At 38.6% G+C, this 22,719-nt stretch overlaps 1 protein-coding gene across 1 annotated transcript in view; it reads left to right on the forward strand.

Moving 5' to 3' along the window:
- ABCC4 (ATP binding cassette subfamily C member 4) overlaps nucleotides 1-22,719 on the forward strand; it is a 222,824-nt gene that overhangs the window by 167,668 nt on the left and 32,437 nt on the right. The window contains exons 27-29 of the mRNA XM_058184767.1: nucleotides 10,906-10,995; nucleotides 11,501-11,673; nucleotides 14,312-14,417. Coding sequence (XP_058040750.1) covers nucleotides 10,906-10,995; nucleotides 11,501-11,673; nucleotides 14,312-14,417 — 369 coding nt within the window. The remainder of the gene's footprint in view (nucleotides 1-10,905; nucleotides 10,996-11,500; nucleotides 11,674-14,311; nucleotides 14,418-22,719) is intronic.

A 22,719-nucleotide genomic window follows, 5' to 3' on the forward strand; every position in this document is an offset into this window, starting at 1 on the left:
TTAAATTAAGAAACAGGTTGCTTAATGATGACTGGGAGGGAGGGGGGAAGAGAGGGATCAGTGCACTAGTGAAATCCATTTTTTTTTTACTACCGGTTCTGTGAGTGTGGCTTGGTAGGCGTGGCAGGGGAAAGATACTGCAAAATCCCCATTCCCTCCCCACTCCTGGGAGAAGGATATTGCAAAATCTCCATTCCCACCCTACTCTGGGGCCAGCCAGAGGTGGTATTTGCCAGGTTTCTGAACTACTCAAAATTTCCACTACTGGTTCTCCAAACTACTCAAAATTTCTGCTACCGGTTCTCTAGAACCTTCAGAACCTGCTGGATTTCACCCCTGGATCAGTGCAATTTAACTTTTGTTAGTGACATGCAAAAGAACCATGGGGCCTTTTAGACTCATGACTGCCTTGATCACCTTCGCTCCTTTGACATCAAAATGCTGACTTATATAAGTTTTGGTCACCACACTATAAAAAAGATGCTGAGACTCTAGAAAGTCTGCAGAGAAAAGCAACCAAGATGATTAGGGGACTGGAGGCTAAAACATATGAAGAACGGGTGCAGGAACTGGGCATGGCTAGTCTAGTGACGAGAAGAGAAGGACCGGGGAGACATGATAGCAATGTTCCAATATTTGAAGAGCTGCCACAGAGAGGAGGGGGGTCAAGCTATTTTCCAACGCACCTAAGGATTCAGCCTAGAAAAAGAGATTTTTTTTCTGACAGTGAGAACAATCAACCAATGGAACAGCTTGCCTTTGGAAGTTGTGGGAGCTTCATCACTGGAGGCTTTGAAGAAGAGTTTGGACTGCCATTTGCCAGAAATGGTGTAGGGTCTCCTGCTTGGGCAAGGGGTTGGACTAGATCAAGGGTAGTCAACTTTTTTATACCTACTGCCCACTTTTGTATCTCTGTTAGTAGTAAAATTTTCTAACCGCCCACCAGTTCCACAGTAATGTGCCATGTATCGTCATCTGTGCATGCCTCTCACGCATTGTGGATTGGGTTTGGGGGGGGGGGCGCCGGCTACCAGCTCTGCTTGTCTGTTATAGCTGGGTGTTTTGGGGGAGATGAGCGAGCTATTCTGGGATGAGGCTGTTTTGTTTGCAGTCGCACTATAGCGCCATTTAATTTCACTTACGTAACGTGAACTTATGCACAGGCGATACAAATAGTATATTTTCGGAAATTTAAATTGTCACAGGGAATTTTATGAAAACCTAATGAAAATGTTTTTAAATAATGCTATGACATTTTTTAAGAAAGTCAATTAAATTAAAAAAAAGGAAAGTGCTTCAGTATCAGACAAAACCCCTACCGCCCACCATGAAAGCTGAAACGCCCACTAGTGGGCAGTAGGGACCAGGTTGACTACCACTGGACTAGATGATCTACAACAGGGGTGTCCAAACTTGGTCCCTTTAAGACTTTTGGACTTCAACTCCCAGAGTTCCTCAGCCAGCTTTGCTGGCTGAGGGACTCTGGGAGTTGAAGTCCAAAAGTCTTAAAGGGACCAAGTTTGGACACCCCTGATCTACAAGGTCCTTTCCAACTCTGCTAATCTGTTAAATTCTGAGTAGGCATGGAGATAGTTGTCAGTCATAAATTTTGTCAAACCAAATTTAAAGTTTTCTCTCTTATCTCAGAAGGAGAAAGTCAAAAGATCCTCTAATCCCTATACATTCTGGTTGTCATGTGTTTTCAAGGAATAGTGAAACAGGGGTGTCCATTTCACAATATACAGGTAGTCCTCGACTTACAACAGTTTATTTAGTGACTGTTCAGAATTACAACAGCACTCAAAAATGACTTACGACCGTTTTTCACACTTATGATCATTGCAGCATCCCCATGGTTATGTAATCAACATTCAGACACTTGGCAATTGGCTCATATTTATGACTGTTGCAATGTCCCAGAGTCATATGATGACCTTTTACAACCTTCTGGCAAGCAAAGTCAAGGGGAAAACCAGATTCACTTAACGAATGTGGCGGGAAAAGTCGTAAAATGGGGCAAAAATCACTTAACAAATTTCTCACTTAACAACATGCATTTTAGCTCAATTATGGACGTAGGTTGAGGACTACTTGTATATCATTTCAATATGTAGCAATTGTCGCAGGATTGTTACTATGAAACTCATAATATATTTTTGAGATCGGGCTCTCTAATTCTTCCTCCCTGTAATAGTAATAGCACTTAGACTTATATACCGCTTCACAGTGCTTTACAGCCCTCTCTAAGTGGTTTACAGAGTTAACATATTTTCCCCAACAGTCTGGATCCTCATTTTACTGATCTTGGAAGGATGGAAGGCTGAGTCAACTTTGAGCCGATCAGGATCAAACTCCTGGAATGAGCAGTGAGTTAACCTGCTATACTGCATTTTAACCACTGCGCCACCATGGCTCTTATGTCTTCCTTGTCAAGGCTAAACATTACAAAAAGCACAAAACATGTCAGCAACCTAACATGTGGCTACAGCCACATTCTCCCACGAAAACTAGAGCAGGGAGCTTCTGCCGGTTGCCTTTTGTTGCGTTGTGTATTGTTTCACCTGACCTGGACCGAGGCTGAGGAAGGGACCCGTATTATATGACATGACGCCTGAATGAGGGCTGTAGGGCTTTCTGTGACGCTCCCCCCCCCTGTTTTCTCTTTGATTTTTTTTTTTTTGATTTTTGTTTCAAACTATTGTGATTAAAAAAAAAAAAAGTTAGGCAAGCAGCTTGGTTCTCTAAAAAGCCCTCTTCGCCTTATCCTCCCTTCTCCCTTCTGCTCAAAAAATAGAAAGCACAGAAAGAGGTATGTATGCTATTACTAGGAAATAAATACAATTGGAATGAGGCCTAATGCAAGCTCCCTCTTTATTTCTGGATGCTGAAGGTTTCATTAGTGCACAGTAGCGCTGCTGAGTGAAGTTGATGGCCCTTTTGTACCTAAGAGGACTTTACATGGACTTAAATTCTTCTGCCTTTGTGTTTGCACAATATTCTTTTCTCGGGAAAACAGATGACGAACTGTTCATTCAATAGCTGCAAGGTTTTGAAAGCTTTCCTAGCTATTTCAGGTGGGGACCGTATTGTATAATACTGGAGGGTTGGGTTTTTTTTTCCTCAGGGGGAAAAAAATACATTTTTAGAAGGTAGGATGTTTTCCTACCCTAATTTTATCTTCCATCCTATTTATTGTTACATACATGATTGATATGTTAAATTCCTTGTATAAGACTTACACTTCAAAATAAAACAAAAAATGCCTTGTCTATCATCTTGTCAGTATAAACAAGATTTAATTAAATTCACAGGGGAGAGTTTCAGCTATCTAAAAGTATTTACTTATTTTTTACGTTAAAGGAGGCTTTTTTCATCTTGTCAAATGGCTGCAGAGTTGTAAGTTTGGGTTTGGACGATGCTGATAATATCAATGACAAACTACATTGGGTTATTGTGTTTGTGTTGAAAAAAGCTGCATAATATGACCATACAGAGTATATTTTCTAATTCTGTTTTTGCCCTCCATTTTTGCAATGTTAACCATGGTTTTGATGTGTGTAAGTGCTGCTTGGAAGACATTTGATTCGTTTGACAGGTTAAATTTGATTGACAAGTGAAACTTAAGGTTTGGGGATAAGATTTCTCAATATTCATTACTGCATCGAAATAAAATACGTTCAAGTTGATTCTAGAGATGGGCTTTGATTAGTTGGTTGATTTGATTCATGTAAGGCACCTTACACACCAGTTAAAATCAAAAGATAGGATAAACCGTTAAAATAAACTGCGTTAGCCTCATCTCTCCCATCGAAAAGCAAACTTATGGAAGTCTTTTCTAGCTCCCATCTATCAGCTGCTTCTTATGCTGATTTCAAGCAACCTTAAAATGCAAATAATGCATAGTGTTCAATAAAAATTCCATACATTCTACTTCACTGCTGTGGATGCAATGGGAAGGCTAATGTATTTTGCTATCACATTCCTTCATGCATCTCTAAATATGAATGCGCTGGTAGAATTATGCATAAAACCTGCTTCTGACCACCCAATTCAATTCAGAGTCAGATAAATAATGCCTTTTGTTGCATTTTAGTATAAATCAATCTAATATGACCTTCTGAGTGATTACATGAACCGGAACAGATACATAGTTAAGTTTCTGCATTTCTCCAAATTCTGCAGTGCAATTATATAATAAAAATGGATATCCAAAACATGTCCAATATGGAAATTAATTAATCAGATTTAAATGTCGCATGAGTCTTAACAGCTGTAAGGGACTGTAAAAACACTTGATTAAAATGCACGTGGATTTTTCTCTGGGTAAAAACTCACATGAATATGTGGGTGTGGGTGAATTTTTGTGAAGATTTTATAGGAAATATTTTACGAATTACTCAAATGTGTCTTAGAAAAACAGGTAGATTTGTCCATTTGAGTTTTCCTTGTAGCTATCCATCTTTTATTGATATCTAAGAAGCCAGGTTAGTTTTTGTGGAATATCTTTTGAAAACAATTTCTCGTTTGAGAAAACTGCATCACAAGAATGCATTCACTGTCAGCTTGTGCATCCTTGTCTCTCAAGTGTGGCTTTCCCCTCCCCTTCTTGGCTTATGCTAATCATAGTTTGTCCTAAAATCTAAGTTCTGAATAATGTTTTTAGGCAATTTTTACTATGCTACCATGTTTCTCCGAAAAGATGAGCCATCTTGAAAAGAAGCCCTATCACGTTTTCAAGTGCATGCAATCAAATTAAGCCCCACCCACAAAATTAGCCCTAATTAAGACTTTGCCCACTCCGGGGTGAAGGGGGTGGGGCAAGGCACACAGGTAAAAAATAAGCTAGGGTGGGGATGGGTGGTGGAGTTCCCCTACTTACGAGGCCTCGCACACCTTGACACCTGCCTCACCTTCTTCTGTGGCCACTTCTTCTGCGGCCGCTTGCCACCACTCGCATGCATCGTCCCGGCCTCCGTTTCACATTCAGAGCCTGCCAAAAAGCATGTGCAGCTGATAACGGAGCTCTGGATCAATCCAGAGCTCTGTTATCAGCTGCAGATGCCTTCTGGCAGGCATTTGAAGGCAAAATGGAGGCTGGGGCGATGTGTGCGAGTGGCGGCAAGCAGCTGCAGAAGAAGAGGGCCAGCAGTGGGCTCCTGCTGGCGGGGCTGTAAGTGCCACCACCGCGAGGTGAGTCAATAATTAGAACCCACCAAAAAGGAAGCCCTAGCCATTTTTTGGGGAGTCAAAAGAAAATAAGACCCGGCCTTCTTTTTGGAGAAACACGGTACTTTTGATTTTCAAAAAAAAGAAAGAAAGAAGAAAGAGAAAGAAAGAAAGAAAGAACAAAAGAAAGAAAGAAAGAAAGAAAGAAAGAATTAGAAGAGAGCAAGAGAGCAAGAGGGAATCTATCAAGAAAAAGAGAGAAATTATGAGATTCTGAAGAAGGGCTTCTAATTGCCAATGATGCCTTCTGAAATTAGGGTACTACAAATAGTTTTTCTCAGGATAAACCTGCTGGATGGGTTGGAGAAAGTGACTATGAAGGTATTGTAGTACCAAGCCATAAAGGGTTTTATTGGTTAAAAATAATAATAGAATCCTACTGGAAGCCAGTGCAGGACCGACAACATCACAATAATGTGGGCCAGATAACGTGTGACAGGTTGCAATGCAATGACTTGTTGCATTCTGAATCAACCAAGACATTTAAAGGTAGTTCCATGTATCACAAATTGTAGTAGTTTCTTAGATCTATACTTAAAACGATTACTAAGCTAATAATATTCCAGAAGTTATAATGCTGGTTAACTTCTAACAGTGTTTTGGAATCTGGAATCTTGGAATCTGGAAAATGAAGCATGGCAACTGGACTTCTTTCCTTCTTTGGTTTGAAACATTTTGCTGCTTATCCAAGTATAGCGAAATGTTTCAAACCAAAAAAGAGATCCGGTTGCCATGACTCATCTTCCAGACAACTCTACCTGGATCGCAGGGAAACTTCACTAAGATATTCAACTTTGAAATATAAGATGTGTAGACTTCAACCTCTAGAATTAACCAGTCAGTTTGCCAGCTAGGGAATTCTGGGATTTGAAGTCCACATGTCTTAAAGTTGCCAGAATTGAAAAATATGGTTTTAACTGCTTCTTTAGATCAGGAGTCCCCAACCAGTGGGCATGCCCCGCTACGGAGCCATGACTTATTTGCAACCGGGCTGTATGAGTGGCAGGTCAGTGCGCATGCACATAGCCCGACTCATGTGAGTGGCGGGGGCCGGTGCTCGCAGCCCCACTCGCACAAGCTGTGCGCGCATCTGCTCCTCACACAAAACATCCCTTCTCTCCCCCCCCCCCCCCGGCCAACTGAACTGGGCCTCTAAGCCGAAAGGTTGAGGAACGCTACTTTAAATGCTACTTCATGAAACTTTTATTAAGGACTGTTAACATCAGTCCTTTGAGGCAAAAATATCTATTTCTCTGACTGTAATTTATCATTTTTTTATAAGTTTAGCTTATGAGCTTCCTCTCATGAAGCAGGCAATTTTTATATAACTATTTGCCCGGAGTTGAAATTAAAACTATCCTTATCTTCTTCTGCAATACTCATGTGCTCCTACTATTTTATAGCAGTTATAAAGATTTTATGAATTGAAATTTTCCATTTTGCTAAACTATTAAAAAATTGAAATGGAAGTTCATCTCCACGATATCTGAAATGTACATCTAATACCATTGATAGATTTTTTAAAAAATAAGATTTTTTTATATTTTAAAAAAATCAGCATTTTTAATGCTTTATTGAGCCCATTTGATCAAAAGCTTTTGTAATTAAAATTATACGGCAGGAATTGCCGTTTTTGAAATGAAAAATCTATTTCATTGTCTTCTATCTTAAAGGGGAATACAAAACTATATTATACTGCACATTTCTTCTGCCTGTGATGATTTTACGGACCTTATAACTTGGCAGAAATGCATTGAAAATATTTTATCCAAAGAGCTTTGCAACTTGGCATACTTTACTACCCCATTAAAATAAAAATAGCTTCATGGGTTGTAATCTGTTGGCAGTTAATCATTGCACTACGTTCTTTCTTTACCTGTGTATATGCTTCTTATGAAAACGATTAAAGACACTTGGGACAGTTGAATACCTCTAGGCTATGTTGAACTATTATGCTAAGCTGCAGTGTGTATCTTTAAGTGAGCCTGTCAGAAGAAACTGAAGTCATTTCACAAGTATAGTAGTCACCTATGGGTCAAATTGCAGTTTGGAAGTACATAGTTTAACCTTTTGGGCTTAATTATACCAATGTGTTATCATTATTACTGCTGATTATTATAAGTGGTTTTTAAGCATTTATTCCAGGCAGTCTCTCCTTTCCGTCCCTGCCCCATTCTGTTTATTTTGGGAGGGGAGCTGGCATTAAATTTGATTGAATTTTAAGACTGGGATATTATTGTAATGTGTGAGAAACATCAAAAAGGTCTATCTTTTCATTAAACAAGTCATAAATATAGAATAGAATAGAATAGAATTTTATTGGCCAAGTGTGATTGGACACACAAGGAATTTGTCTTGGTGCATATGCTCTCAGTGTACATAAAAGAAAAGATACGTTCATCAAGGTACAACATTTACAACACAATTGATGGTCAGTATATCAATATAAATCGTAAGGATTGCCAGCAACAAGTTATAGTCATACAGTCATAAGTGGAAAGAGATTGGTGATGGGAACTATGAAACGATTAATAGTAGTGCAGATTCAGTAAATAGTCTGACAGTGTTGATGGAATTATTTGTTTAGCAGAGTGATGGCCTTCGGGGAAAAAACTGTTCTTGTGTCTAGTTGTTCTGGTGTGCAGTGCTCTATAGCGTCGTTTTGAGGGTAGGAGTTGAAACAGTTTATGTCCAGGATGCAAGTGATCTGCAAATATTTTCACGGCCCTCTTCTTGATTCGTGCAGTATACAGGTCCTCAATGGAACCTCCACTAGTGCGCCTATGTAGCATTTTGAACTGGGATGTGACAAGTCTGCAGATGCCATGTGTTTGGTGCACATAACCTCATCTATGTGTGAACTCTGAGATTTAGAGAAGTATATCAGGGTAATGAAGATTTAAAGCTGACCAGCTGCTGTAAGGCTGTGGACCAGGATGATGGACTGAGGATGAGTCAGCAGGCTTATTGCCGCTTTAAGAAGATGTCTATATAAGGGAGGCCATGAAAGGGCCTCTCTCTCTCTCTCTCTCTCTCCTCATGTATCACTCTCCTGGTTGTGTTCTATCATCTGCCATGTGCATTGTAGTTCTCCGTGTAGAGTTGACGATTGATTGATTGCCTGGTATGTGCCTACCATGTGTATGTTTGTATATAGAAGTCTTGTATATAAACCACTGTTTGTAAGACAAACCTCTGTGTCCTGTATTTTGCTCCTGGTTTGTCTCAAAATAATAGTCACGCTGTAAACACTCTGACAAAGTAAATTTAGCTTCTCATAGGAGGGGGAAACGTGGATACAGAAAGTGGCTGAAGTGGCAAAAAAAAACAAAAAAACAACAGCTGAACTAAATTAGATATTTCTAATTTTAATTAAATAATTATTTAATTCTATAATAATTGTTATTAAATCATAATAACAAAACTCTAATTACAGCTAATACTTTAGAACAGGGGTCTCCAACCTTGGCAACTTTAAGCCTGGCGGACTTCAACTCCCAGAAAGCCCCAGCCAGCAAAGCTGGCTGGGGCATTCTGGGAGTAGAAGTCCTCCAGGCTTAAAGTTGCCAAGGTTGGAGACCCCTGCTTTAGAAGATAGTCTCAAGATCCAGAAGGATCTTGACTGGAGCAGTGGGCCCTATCCAACACAATGTAGTTCAGTGGTGAGAAAAATAAGGTCCTGCACTTAGGCAGGGAAAACCAAATGCATGGATATAGAATAGGTGGTACTTGGCTCAATAGTAGTAACAGGGAGAGGTATCTAAGTGCTGGCTTAAATATGAGCCAGCAGTGTGCTACAACTGCCAAAAAAGCCAATGCAGTCCTAGGATGTATCAACAGAGGGACAGTGTCAAAATAATGAGAAGTGATAGTACTACCACCGTGCTGGTAGGACCACAGTTGGATTTTCTGCATCCAGTTCTAGTAACCTCGATACAAAAAAGACGTTGAGATGCTGGAAAATGTGCAGAGAACAACAAATACGATAAAGGGTCTGGAGGTGTATGATGAATGTTTGACGGATCTAGGTATCTCAAGCCTATTAAAGTATGGATGTCAAACTCAGATGTGTCACATGACGTATTGTGACATATCACAACGTTTTTTTTTACCTTTGCAGAGCCACGGTGGGTGTGGCCTAAGCCTTTTTGACAAGCCATGAGCACTTTGCAATGCATATGTATTGCATTAAACTGTAGCACATATCCTGTTCTCACTAACCTAACAATCACTCTATTTTCAACAGAATTTAGTGCTTACTTTAGCTGAAGTGGAAGCATCAACTCCAGTCAATCTACATTTTATTTTAGTTTCACCATTGAATGAAACCAGACATCTCCATCACCAGTGATGAACTAATGATCATTTGTAGGCTGAAGATTTTTTTCTCCTTCCAACAGGGAAGGATCTACAATAAGTGAAATCTACATTGTGGAATGTATAATATACCATCATTCGACAATCTGATGTTGTCCTATGTACCTCAGGATCCCTAGCTGTTGGGAGCTCTTTTATCAGGAATTTGTAATAAGGAAATAAAATACAGGTAGTCCTTGACTTACAACAGTTCACTTAGTGACCCTTTGAAATTACAATGGCATTGAAAAAAAATGATTTATGACCATTTTTGAGGCTTAGGAGCGGTGCAGTGTCCCCAGATGTTTGACAACCGATTCACATTTATGACGGTTGCAGTGTCCTGGGGACACTTGATCACTTTTTGCAACCTTCTGACAAACAAAGTCAAAGGGGAAAACAGATTCACTTAACAACCGGTTTACTAATTTAACAACTGCAGTGATTCATGCAACAAATGTGGCAAGAAAAGTCGTAAAATGGGGCAAAGCTCACTTAACCAATTTCTCACTTAGTAACATAAATGTTGGACTCGGTTGGGCTCGTAAGTTGAGGACTCCCTGTATTATAGTAAAATACTGTACAGTACAGGTATTCCTCGAGTTATGACCACAATTGGGCCCAAAATGTGTGTTGCTAAGTGAAACACTTGTTAAGTGAGTTTTGCAACATTTTATGACTTTTCTTTCACAGTTGTTAAGTGAATCATTGCATTTATTAAATTAGTAATATGGTTGTTAAGTGAATCTGAATTTCCCATTGACTTTGTTTGTCAGCAGGTCAGAAAAGGTGATCACATGATCCTGGGATCCTGCAAGCATCATAAATGTGAACCACTTGCCAAAGATCTGAATTTTGATCATCCATTGATCATGGCACTGGGGATGCCGCAATGGTCGTAAGTGTGGAAAAAGGTCATAACTCACTTTTTTCAGTGCTGTTGTAACTTTGAATGGTCACTAAATGAACTGTTATTAGATACAGATACGGTAGACAAATACATTTTAGTAATTTTTCGGAGTGAAAATATTTGGGAAGAGAAAGTTGCTTATGGAAAAATTGTCAGGAAGAAAAGCAATTAAGACTTCTTTCTATTTTCTCTTAACACCTCTGCGGTATTCTTCTGTCTGTCTATCTATCTCCCAATTTTGCTTTGGAAAAAAAATAGCTGTTGGGACTTCATTACATTTCTGTTTGAACATGCCTTCCTGCCATATTCTATTTTTAGTTATCCTAAACATGCTAAGGGATTTTAACTTTTATTATAGAAACATCAAGGTTGATTAATTAAAATAATTTGCCTGGAAATTTCTTGTGTTTCAGGAGCCAGCTTTATTTACTGGGACTATGAGGAAGAATTTGGATCCTTTCAATGAATATAGTGATGAAGACTTGTGGAATTCTTTAGAAGAGGTAATTTTTCTGGAAAACAATGCTTTCCATTGTATTATGATATACAGAAGACTTCTGTTCTGTTAATTTGTTCTTTGTGGCCTTGTTCTAACATCACGGTAAGTTAGAACGACCTGAACAAGTGTTGTTAACTTCAGCAGGAAATCTGATATCCTTTAAATATTTGGGGTTATACATGCCCTGGTCCCTCATTAGTGAGCATGTTAACTACTGCTGATGGAAAAGTTCAGTATGTACAATGGGCATCTGGTAATGTACCCCAAATTGAACTAATCGTATAAGTTATGTCCATATCTTGTTAACTCATTTCAATCAATGAGTTCTGGCTTGCCCCCCCCCTCTTTCTCTCTCTCTTAATGCCATAAATCCATAAAACTATGACCTGCTTATTTTAAAGCACTTTTTAAAAATAAGATGGTATGGATATTTTGAAATTAGATGCAAAGCACCTTAATGATCTCTTACAAAAAATTAACTTAGAATTACTGTTATGAATTGCTTATAGGTCCAATTGAAAGAAGCAATAGAAGACCTACCTGACAAACTGGAAGCACAATTGGCAGAATCTGGATCTAATTTTAGCGTTGGCCAAAGACAACTGGTGTGCCTCGCCAGGGCTATCCTGAAGAAGAATAAAATACTGATCATCGATGAAGCAACTGCAAATGTTGACCCGAGGTAAACAGGAACTACAATTTATCTCTGGCATTATTATAATATTGGTCCATTGTAGTTGTATGTCATTTTTATTTACACAGAGTCTCAGTGTCTGATATAAAAAACAATTAGAAAAATGCTTGCTGCAATGGTAAAAATCCATTATAAAAGCAACAATGTTAATAATTATAAAAATAATAAGTAGATAATTATAGATGAACACAAATGGAAAAGCTGATTACTCTTAGAGAAATCCAAATGTTCATTTTGGTAAAAATATCACATTCATTATCAATGGACCTTTTCCAGATCTTGCTTGAATGCTCTTCCCCTATCATCTGTCTGTCTGACTAGCTATCTAGCTTTCATCTCTTTCTATAGCCACCCATCTCAGCAACTGACTCTGGGTGGCTTACAATTCAATATTAGAGTTAAGAAAATGGATAAAAATTATATTTCTAATCCAGGTAGTCCTTAATTTAAAACCAGCCACTTAGTAATTTTAGGGACAACGAACCTAAAAAACGGTACTTAACAACCCAGATTCAAAGTTCTGATGCCACCTCTCCCTTTCATGGTCACTTGATTACTTTTGGGGCATTCGGCAATTGGTTTGCATTTATGGTGGTTTGCAGTGTCCCATAGACATATGACTGCAATTTATGACTTTTTCTGCCATAAAAAATGAAGTTTATTCCGGTTTCTACTAAAAATAACTATTATGAAAAATAAATTCACTTAATCACAATGGCATTTGCTTAACAACTGCAGTTTTACTTAGCAACTGCCACAAAAAATGTCATAAAATCGGATTGGCCATCTGATGATCCATTTAACCAGCACAATTTACAAGCATAATTCCAGGCTCAATTATGGATGTAAGTCAAGGATTATCTGTATTATATTAAGAACCAAATACAGTGATAATTGTTTACGGAACAAGAAGACAACATTTCATTCTCTGTAATTTAATTTGATTTTTTAAATGAATAAAAAACATTTAAATGTAATTATTTAAAAGAAATAATTATTTTTATACATATTTAAAAGGATGCCTTTTCTATGTATGATATTTTATTTTTGTGGCATCCATATTACATTTTAGTTAATCTTACCCAGTGATTTAAAGAAATATAAATTGGTCATTCAATCAACTATAGTTAAAAGATGGAGCTCCAGTAAATTACAGTTAAAAGAGCAAGGAAAAATTCTAGTTCTCTGTAGATTCAAGATGGTAACAAAGAAAGCTTATTCTCCTTTTGAAGAAATTTGGTTGAGAATTCTATTTAATTAAGACCAATGGGAATCTCTTTATTTTATTGGTACTTATGATTTATTTTTAAAATCATCTCAACATTTAGAAACTTGCCTCAAGATATTCCTGTTGTTATTTTATATAAAAAACTGACTTTATATTATTTAAGGTTGACCTATGGAAAGGAATGTTTCAACTGAAACATTCATCACTAATAATGGTTGTGTTGAGAAGCAAAAGTAACTTATTGCTAGAGTTGGCTCAATTCCTAGATATCTACTTAATAGTGAATATAAAATATATGAAGACAAGTGTAGATTCTTAATGACAATTGTAGCAACTCTTTATGAATATACTCTCCATGAAATTTGCCTTATCTCTGATGTAAATTGGGACACATCAAAGCTATTTTAGTGAGAACGTGAGCACTATGTTTCATTTAAAAGAGGTCAAATATACTTCTTTTAAGAGGTATATTTGAAAGAGGTATACCTCTTTTAAAGAAAGAAGGATGAGAAGCATTGCATTGAGAAATGAATTATTTGAGAGATTGTGCAGGTTGCATTAGGTAGCCTTATGGTAAGCAATGATGCTTTTGGGATGTTTGGGGCAAGAATTCTTACATTTCCTTGCCACTGGGTTAATGAAATTTGAAGTCAAAAGATTGTGTAAGGTCTGATGTAAACTGTTTTTCTACCAAATTAACTTTTCATGAAAACAATATTATTCATTAAAAGAATGGAGACTTTCAGATGTATACTCTGGCCTGAAATTTGCTCAGTCAATCAGAATAGAGCTGGAAGGGACCTTGGAAATCTTCTAGTCCAACCCCTAGCTCAAACATTTCAGACAAGTGACTGTCCAGCCTCTTCTTAAAAACCTCCAGTGATGGATCACTCACAACTTCTGAAGGCAAGCTGTTCCACTGGTTAATTGTTCTCACTGTTAGGAAGTTTCTCCTTAATTCCAGACAAAAATCCTACACAAATTTTCTATCAGACATTACTAAATGTTTATATCTGTCAAGCAAATACTATTTGATCTGAATACTATAGAATTTGGTTATGTGAACTAGAAAGCCCATTTGTCAGTGACATGAATTTTGCATATTTGTTTTTAGATTCAGTCAAGGAAATATGGGGTTCTGTCAAACGCAATCCTCATTTTCCTTCTCCTCCTCACTTAGGAAATGACTGCCTGCAAAGGGCTATAACATGCTGTGTTGTAATGTAACATAACACTTTGACGTGTCTAAAAGGCAAACATGCACTTTGCTGCTACAGTTTTATTAAAACATGTTGACATAGAGCTATGCCAAAGAATATAGAAAAACAAAGTGCCAGAAGCAGAAACTGTTTTGCTTGTTGCATAATCTCTTCACATTACTTGTGTTGTTTATTTCAGAACAGATGAGCTGATTCAAAAGACAATCCGTGAAAAGTTTGCCCAGTGTACTGTTTTGACAATTGCACACAGATTGAACACCATCATCGACAGTGACAGGATTATGGTGAGCATTAAGGGAAAAGTATGATCCCAGAGTAGCTGAAATGGCAAAAAAAATTATGCAGACACTCCTTATTAATTCCCTTTCACTGAGAACTTTGGTCAAAGACATTTGTAAGTATAGGTATACGTAATATGCATTGTCGGACACAAATTGTGCATTTTCAGTTATGCACGTGAGCATTGATGCATGCGACATAAAACATCTTTATGAATTAAGAAGGAAAACTTAAGTTATGCTAGAATTATTTTTCCTTGACAGAGATAGACAGAGACTTATTAGGACAAGTGGACAACTAAGTCAAATATCTTTCCCAATTTCATCTCCTCTTGGCTGAACTTCAACCTAACATGCAGGCTGGCAATTCAGGGCATGGCAATCCAGGGCATCTGAATATTAAGTTGGAGAAGGGTGTTTTGCTATGTCTGTTTTGCGATTGAGGAAAAGAGTATCAAAAGTCTTGCTGAATGCAGATCCTTCTATCCAGCACCAGTTGCCATCAACCAAACATGGAGGTTTGAGGCCAGTAGTGGCCCTGGGACCCCTGCTTTCCTGATTTATCTAATTATCAAAACTCCACAGCATGGTTTCCCACCATTTTGAGATAGAAAAAAACATAAACATTGCAGTATATACTATAAAATAGATTTGGCATAAAATTCCAAGTTTTGTTCTGACCTAGGCTTCCTTAGAAAGTATACAGCACAATCTTAGTCCTGGCAAACCTCTTTTATTCATGTGGCTGTGAATTATTGCCATTCACAGTCTGAAAGGCTTCTCAAACAGTCTATCAGGGGAGTGTTTACAAACATCCACCTTATCTCCCTTGGAATGCTGTCAGAGAACTAACTGCCACACACAAGGCAAGGCCAAACTTAGCACAGAGTCAAAAAGAACTTTTCCAAAGCTTTTACGACCAGATGAACTAATTGCTTCCTGCAAAAACTCATGTCCTGTTCGCTTCTCTTTTATGTCTTATGGGAGGGGCCAATCATCTCCAAGCCTTACTCCAAAGTCGACCCTGTTTTCTTAGTTGTTCCTGTCTTCTGACAGCTCTGTGCATGCACACACTGAGAACAGGCTCCCGCTATTCTTCTGCCTCGCTGATGTCAGACTCCGGAGGCAGCAAAGAACTACTGTACCAGATGGCCTTGGCCCTCTCTCTGCTTCCAATTTAGAGTCCTGGTCCAAGCCTTCCCCAGACTCCAGGACTGGCCCATGTTCCTCTCCAACTCCTCACTGTCCAAATCTGCTGCCAGCTCTGCTGGCCACTGGCAGGCCACAACAAATTTGTCCATGCCTGTTTATGACATGGTTTGGCCCACCATGGCCCTTGCCTACCCACCAAAGCTGGAAGCCAGGAAGAAGGTTCCCACACCTGTTCTAAACATGCCATTGGCACAAGAGAGTTAATGTTATGATTTTAAGTGCTGCTTAAACTAAACAATATCCTATGGTAGTTTACACTGTAAATTGTAATTTGTCGCTTCTTCAACGTGTTTTCTCCATAGCTACATAATTGGATGCAGACAATGGGAATGTAGGTTTGCAAATCAGACCTTGCATAAAATATCATAAGCATGCAAAGGGTAAATCTGGGTTTTGGTTGCATTTGTGACATTTTGGCAAAATTGTAACAAAAGACACTATTTACTGCCCGTACCAGAACAGAGAATTCTGCATGTGGCATAGTTATGACTATATCTGGTAATCCAGTCTGCTTTTCTTATCCTCTTAAAAAGTACTATATGATATATGGAGCCACAGGCGGTGGAAGTCCTCACACAATATTTCATCTCTTGATTTTTTTTCTGTTTTGCATAATACATATATATGGAAGTATGTGGTTAGGCAGAGGTTTATGAGATCCATAATCCTGGGTGTTTTAATTTTTGTGTATTTGGTTAAGTCAAGTGTGCTGTGGAGGAATGTTGTCATGGATTCTTTGGCTAATTCTGAATCTATGAATGTAAACAGAGCTGTAACATCAAATGAATAGATGGCTTTGAACTAATAAATGAAACAAATTAAAAAATTGACATGTTTGTGAAGTTGAGAGATAAATGAAAGACAAAATAAATCTGATTGAATCGACTGATTTTGTGGAATAGAGTTAAGGAATATCTGCAGGGAAGAGAAGGTGTAGGTTTAATTTTAAAATGTATATCAGAAAATATGATTGAGTGTAATTTAGGTACTTGTAGGTTTGAATGAAAATTGGAATCCTTAAGATAGTGTCATGTTATACTCCTATAATTAGATTGTATACATGGAAAAATAGGGAGATTAGGTCTGGGTAGAAATTGTGTAATTTACTCCAGAAAAAAACACACAAATATTTTCAATTAGATGACATAAATGTGTAAGAAAAAATTCAGGAAAGGCAGGAAAATTTAATAAACCATTTTTTAGACCCAAAAGTGAATTAGAATGATGACCAGTGAGTATCTGCTAAGAAAACATTTGTTTTGGACATAATGAAGGCTGCAAAGGAAGAGAAATTATGAGCATAGGACAGGCCGTTTTTTAATGTCCAGAAAGGATCTTGAGAACAAAAAAATGGACACAGAAAAAGAAGAAAAGAAGTAATGAAAGTAGAGGAAAGGTAGAATGTCTGCAAAAAAAGAGTCCTGCATGAAAAAGTATTAGAAGGTTGACTAATCTCACAACAGAATGAAATGAAAGCAGATGTAAGGAAAGAGGATAAGGCAGCTGCTTGGAACAGCATGAAAAAGAATTGATGTTCCGGGATGCCATAGAAGAGTCTTGAGTTGATGGGAGATATGGAGAAGGATGCTTAGAGGAATGATGAAGAGGAAGAGCTGAAAGAGGAATACAAACCATACTAGGAAGCAAGAGAAGGAAGATTGGCTTCTAGGCAAGAGATAAAAAAAAGGAGTATAATCAGGAAGGGCATTTGTGTACATCGATTTAGCTACATATGTTTTTTATTCTTATTTTATGCCTTATTATTATTATTATTTTTTGCTTACTACTTCTTGCTCTAGAAGAGTTCTGTTTCAATAGGCTTCTCATGTCTAGTCGAAACTCTGGTCTGCTGGTAGTTGCTTATTCCCAAACTTTATCCAAAATATTGTTTTTTATCTCCCAAATTTGACCTTGATTATTCTGTATGCGAATCCATATACAAACTGTCTGGTCCAACTTGGTTATTCATAAAGGAGGTGTTCTAACAAGCTTTGGGATAGCTAAGAAATTAACCTTTTGTGTTCTGTTTTGACACCTTTAATTTAAAAGGTTACAAAAGATGGGAGAACGTTGTGCCTGACATCCCACGGAACCACAACTAGTCACTGAGAATGATACTCTGCTATAATGGAGCACAATCCCATGTAGCATATAGTAATTTGGTGGTAAATTGATTTGAAGGAACCTTGTTGGCTTGACTGCAGAATGTCTAATTTGAGGGCCACAATTATACCTTATTAGCCTCTTTCATCCAGGTGACCTGTTAAATCTAAATTGTTTTGGGTTCCCCCCCCCTTTAATTACCTTATTTGTCTCTATCACCATTTGGCACTGCAGATTCCTCTCCTCTTTTGGGCGAGTGAGTCAATTTGAAATTAGAAAATCCATAATATGATCTCTCGGGAATTGTTTATAGTTTGCAAAATGGCTACTGCAGTCTCAAAATACATGTTATCTAGCCCCTGGAGGTAGTTAATGTCAGCTCCAACCTTTGCTTGAGCTGTTCTCCATCTTTATCTTCTCGGAAGAACCATGAAGCTTGTGTGGCATCCAAGTGTGAATAGAATAGAATAGAATAGAATAGAATAGAATAGAATAGGATAGGATAGAATAGAATAGAATAGAATAGACTTTTTTATTGGCCAAATGTGATTGGACACACAAGGAATTTGTCTTGGTGCATATGCTCTCAGTGTACATAAAAAAAGATACTTTCTTCATTAAGAATTCTAAGGTACGACACTTAATGATAGTCATAGGGTACAAATAGGCAATCAGGAAACAATCAATATCAATATAAATTGTAAGGATACAAGCAACAAAGTTACAGTCATAAGTGGAAGGAGATGTGTGATGGGAATGATGAGAAGATTAATAGTAGTGCAGATTTAGTAAATAGTTGGACAATGTTGAGGGAATTATTTGTTTAGCAGAGTGATGGCGTTTGGGAAAAAAACTGTTCTTGTGTCTAGTTGTTCTGGTGTGCAGTGCTCTATAGTGTCTTTTTGAGGGTAGGAGTTGAAATAGTTTATGTCCAGAATGTGAGGGGTCTGTAAATATTTTCACAGCCCTCTTTTTGACTTGTGCAGTATACAGATCCTCAATGGAAGGCAGGTTGGTAGCAATTATTTTTTCTGCAGTTCTAATGATCCTCTGAAATCTGTGTCTGTCTTGTTGGGTTGCAGAACCAAACCAGACAGTTATAGAGGTGCAGATGACAGACTCAATAATTCCTCTGTAGAACAGGATCAGCAGTTCCTTGGGCAGATTAAGCTTTCTGAGTTGGCGCAGAAAGTGTGTGTTGGAAATGAAGATGATTTTGGAGGCTCATGCTTTCAATTTGTTAATATTAAAAAAACATTTAAAAAAAATTATATGGTTATTTAAAAAAATTAACTGGGGCAAGGGACCTGGCAGATGCCAAAAGAGGAGCCCATAAGGGACTCCTCTTTTGGCATCCTACTGACTTTCAGCCTTTCCTAAACATTCTTTATCTAAGTGTCTTGATGATGATTCTTTCTTTGTAATGTATAAAGACATTACCTGTTACTATTGATCTCATTTGAGATTGTTCAGCTAGTGATTTAAACCAAATTTACCCAAATATACAGTATACCTCCAATTATTCATGAAATAGAATAAGGCTCTACAGCAGGAGGGTGAAACTCAAGGCCTGGGGGACAGATCCGGCCCACAGGGATGCTTAGATCTGGCCCTCAGGGCCGCCCTGGAAACAGCAAAGGACTGGCCCGCGGGGCCTCTGCCAGTGAAAATGGAGCTTGTGAGAGCTGCGTGTGGCCCTCCCGAGCTCCGTTTTCACTGGCAGAGGGTTGCAGGAAGCTATCGCAACCGAAAATGGAGCTTGTGAGGGCTGTAGGCTTCTTTCCCAAGCTCCGTTTTCACTGGCAGAGAGTTGCAGGTCTCCATTGCAGCCCAAAACAAAGCTCATGAAGGCCATGGGCAGCTCTCCCGAGCTCTGTTTATGTGGCAGAGGGTTGCAGGAGACCGTCCCAGCCAAAAACGGAGCTCAGGAGCCCATTTTTGCCAGCAGAATGCTCAGGCCACCACAGGAGCCCCAGACATGAGTGACGTCGAGCTGGCCATGCACACCCTGGCCATGCCTCCCAACCCCCCCAAGGTCAAACACAACCCTGATGCGGCCTTGATTTAATGAAATCAAGTTTGACATCCCTACTCTAAAGTGATGTCTACATTTTCCAATATTGCAGTGCAGTTCTTAATTTTTTTAAAAAAAATGTGCAGAAATTGAGGATATGTGAGGGAGGCAAGGTGCCCAAAAGGTGCCTTGTTATTAGGAAACAAGTATATGATTTGGTCACCCAAATTTCAGAGATTATTTAGGAGACATAATAGTATCATATATTTAAAAGGGTTTTCTAATTAAAAGGAAATTTATTTTTTTTAAACCTTTGTCAGGAAATATGAATAATCTTTTGGTTCCAGAGGAATTCCCTCAAGTTTTGACTCATTAATAAAATAAGAGCAACAATGTACAATAAACAAGCAAGATCAAAAATGCTTTCCTAATAAGGGTGTTTTCTTATTTTCATTAAAATGGCGTAGTCTTAATGATACATAATTATTTGGGTTTGTTTGATTCAGTTACTGCAGAATAGAGTTGAATTAGACCTCTCCATTCATCTCTTATTATTTGTTCTCTGATTACTGAAAATGTTTTATGAAGCGTTTTACAGCCTAATCTTGGAAAACAGTCGTCTTCTTCATCCTTATAAATTATATAATAGCTCTGTTGGTGAAATATTTTGAATCATAGTTACTTCATGTATAAGGCCATTTGTCTCTTTGCATCAAATATATTTTAAACACTAATCTCATCTTTTCTGGGAATAACTCATGTTACCCTCATGATTGATATTTGTCTTGTGATCCTTATTTCTTTAGTCCAGTTCCTTGGACCTTCCAACAGGGGTGCTATTCAGCAGGTTCTGACAGGTTCTGGAGAACCGGTAGTGGAAATTTTGAGTAGTTCAGAGAACCAGCAAGTACCACCTCTGGCTGGCCCCAGAGTGGGGAGGAAAGGGGGATTTTGTAGTATCCTTTCATTGCCACGTCCACTAAGCCACACCATGCCCACCAAGCCACATCATGCCCACCAAGCCATGCCCACAGAACCGGTAGTAAAAAAATTTAATTCCACCACAGCTTTCCAACACTATACTTTAATAACTGTGAAACACAGCCAGAAGGGATTCCTAAGAAGCCACATCATTGTTTGTATGATGTAAACTGAATTTTTATGCTGAGCTTTCTTTCATTTCATCATGGCAACTCTGTAACTTAACAGTTGCAAGAATCCTGGGAACCATCTGCAACCCCCTGCATAGGATAAAAATCACAGAAAAAGAGCTGTATCAGAACACTATATACCAGAGGTGGTATTCAGCTGGTTCTGACCAGTTCTAGAGAACAGGTAGTGGAAATTTTGAATAGTTTGGAGAACCAGTAAATATCACCTCTGAATGGCCGCTTCCCCATCTATTCTCTGCCTCCCGAGTCTTAGCTGATGGGGAGGAAATGGGGATTTTGCAGTAACCTTCCCCTGGAGTGGGGAGGGAATGGAGATTTTACAGTATCCTTCCCCTGCCATGTCCATCAAGCCACACCATGCTCACCAAGCTATGCCCACAGAACCGGTAGTAAAAAAATTTGAATCCCACCACTGGTACCCACAAGCATTTATTACAAGATGCCTGCAAAGGAGAGAAAGGAAGAAAGAAGGTATGAGACCAACTGTATGGCATACCCTGCCATATATCAAAAACATTTCAGAAGCAATATAACACAGCTTCCAATATATGCAAGTCGGTATCGCATACCATCCAGAGACTACCATATGAGGACAAATCCTGCATTGCAAAGGTCGCTTGGAGGTGGAAGATACTTCTAATGTAATCTACCAGATCCCCTGAGTGGATTACTCCTGTGACTATGTAGGACAGACAGGAAGGAAGCTAACTATCAGAGTGAAAGAAAACAAGTCAGACGAGGAGACCCAAACTCATTGGTAACACACTGCACACCTCACACTGCAATGAACAAGGACATACATTAAAATTTGCAGCTATTAAGATTGTTGGCTGTGCAGGCACAAAGATAGTCAGGGACATGATTGAAGCTTGGGAAGCTGGCCTCTTGTCAGTCAACAGGAGTGCTGGTTTACCACCAGTTTATCAGCCCAGGGTTTGGCAGCACAAGGAAACAGCAGCCAATCGCCAGCCATCAACACACTAACCAATGGGAAGGTACCACATAAATACGAAGCATAGAATATCCCAAAACACATATTCCAGTAGAGAAAAGTTCCCTGAAGATGAGCTCCAGCATGAGTCCAAAAGCTCAGAAGACTAAACCTCTGGTCCTGGTGACTGACCCAGATTAGATCTTGCAATTTACTTTTTGTAAAGATTTTGTAAAAAAGAATGGTATATTAGGGCTTTGAGGGGGGGGGGATGGGGTATATAGTAGGAGAATCAGAACTTGTAATCAACGGGACACTCCTCTGGTCAGTTTGCACTGTCTTAAATCAACCAGAAACACGGAGTCTCAAAACCTGAAGTACCAGCATCTTGACTTTCAGAAGACAGTCTTCAAAAATTGAGCAATGTTTAGCAATGGGCGGGCCAACTTTTCTTCCATCCTTGTATTACATTTATATGCATTTCCTAATGATCAGAACAGAAAAGTAAGTTGCACAGAAGCCAGAATGTCTGCCATTGTTTTGAGATGTAATGAATACTCTGTGTGAGCAGATCTAATCTTAAGATTCCTCTGTGAAAACAAGTGAGAACTCTCTCTGAGATGTTGGCACCATGATTTAACATTCTTGGAGCAGCCATTCGAGGGATTACAACATAGAAGTTAATTTTGTGGCTTGCATCTTTGTCATATAAATTTGTTTTGTTTTTTTAAATTTAATCCCAGATGCTGTGGGAGGTTCCTTTGGATTTTAATACACAGGAACGGAATGAAGTTTCTACTCTTTCTTTTCCAGCCATAGTCTGATTAAAATGGTTTACCCCTACACATCAAATAGAGATTAAGGGAGGCGAGAGAC

Source organism: Ahaetulla prasina, chromosome 5, assembly GCF_028640845.1.
Source record: "Ahaetulla prasina isolate Xishuangbanna chromosome 5, ASM2864084v1, whole genome shotgun sequence".
Lineage (NCBI taxonomy): Eukaryota > Metazoa > Chordata > Lepidosauria > Squamata > Colubridae > Ahaetulla > Ahaetulla prasina.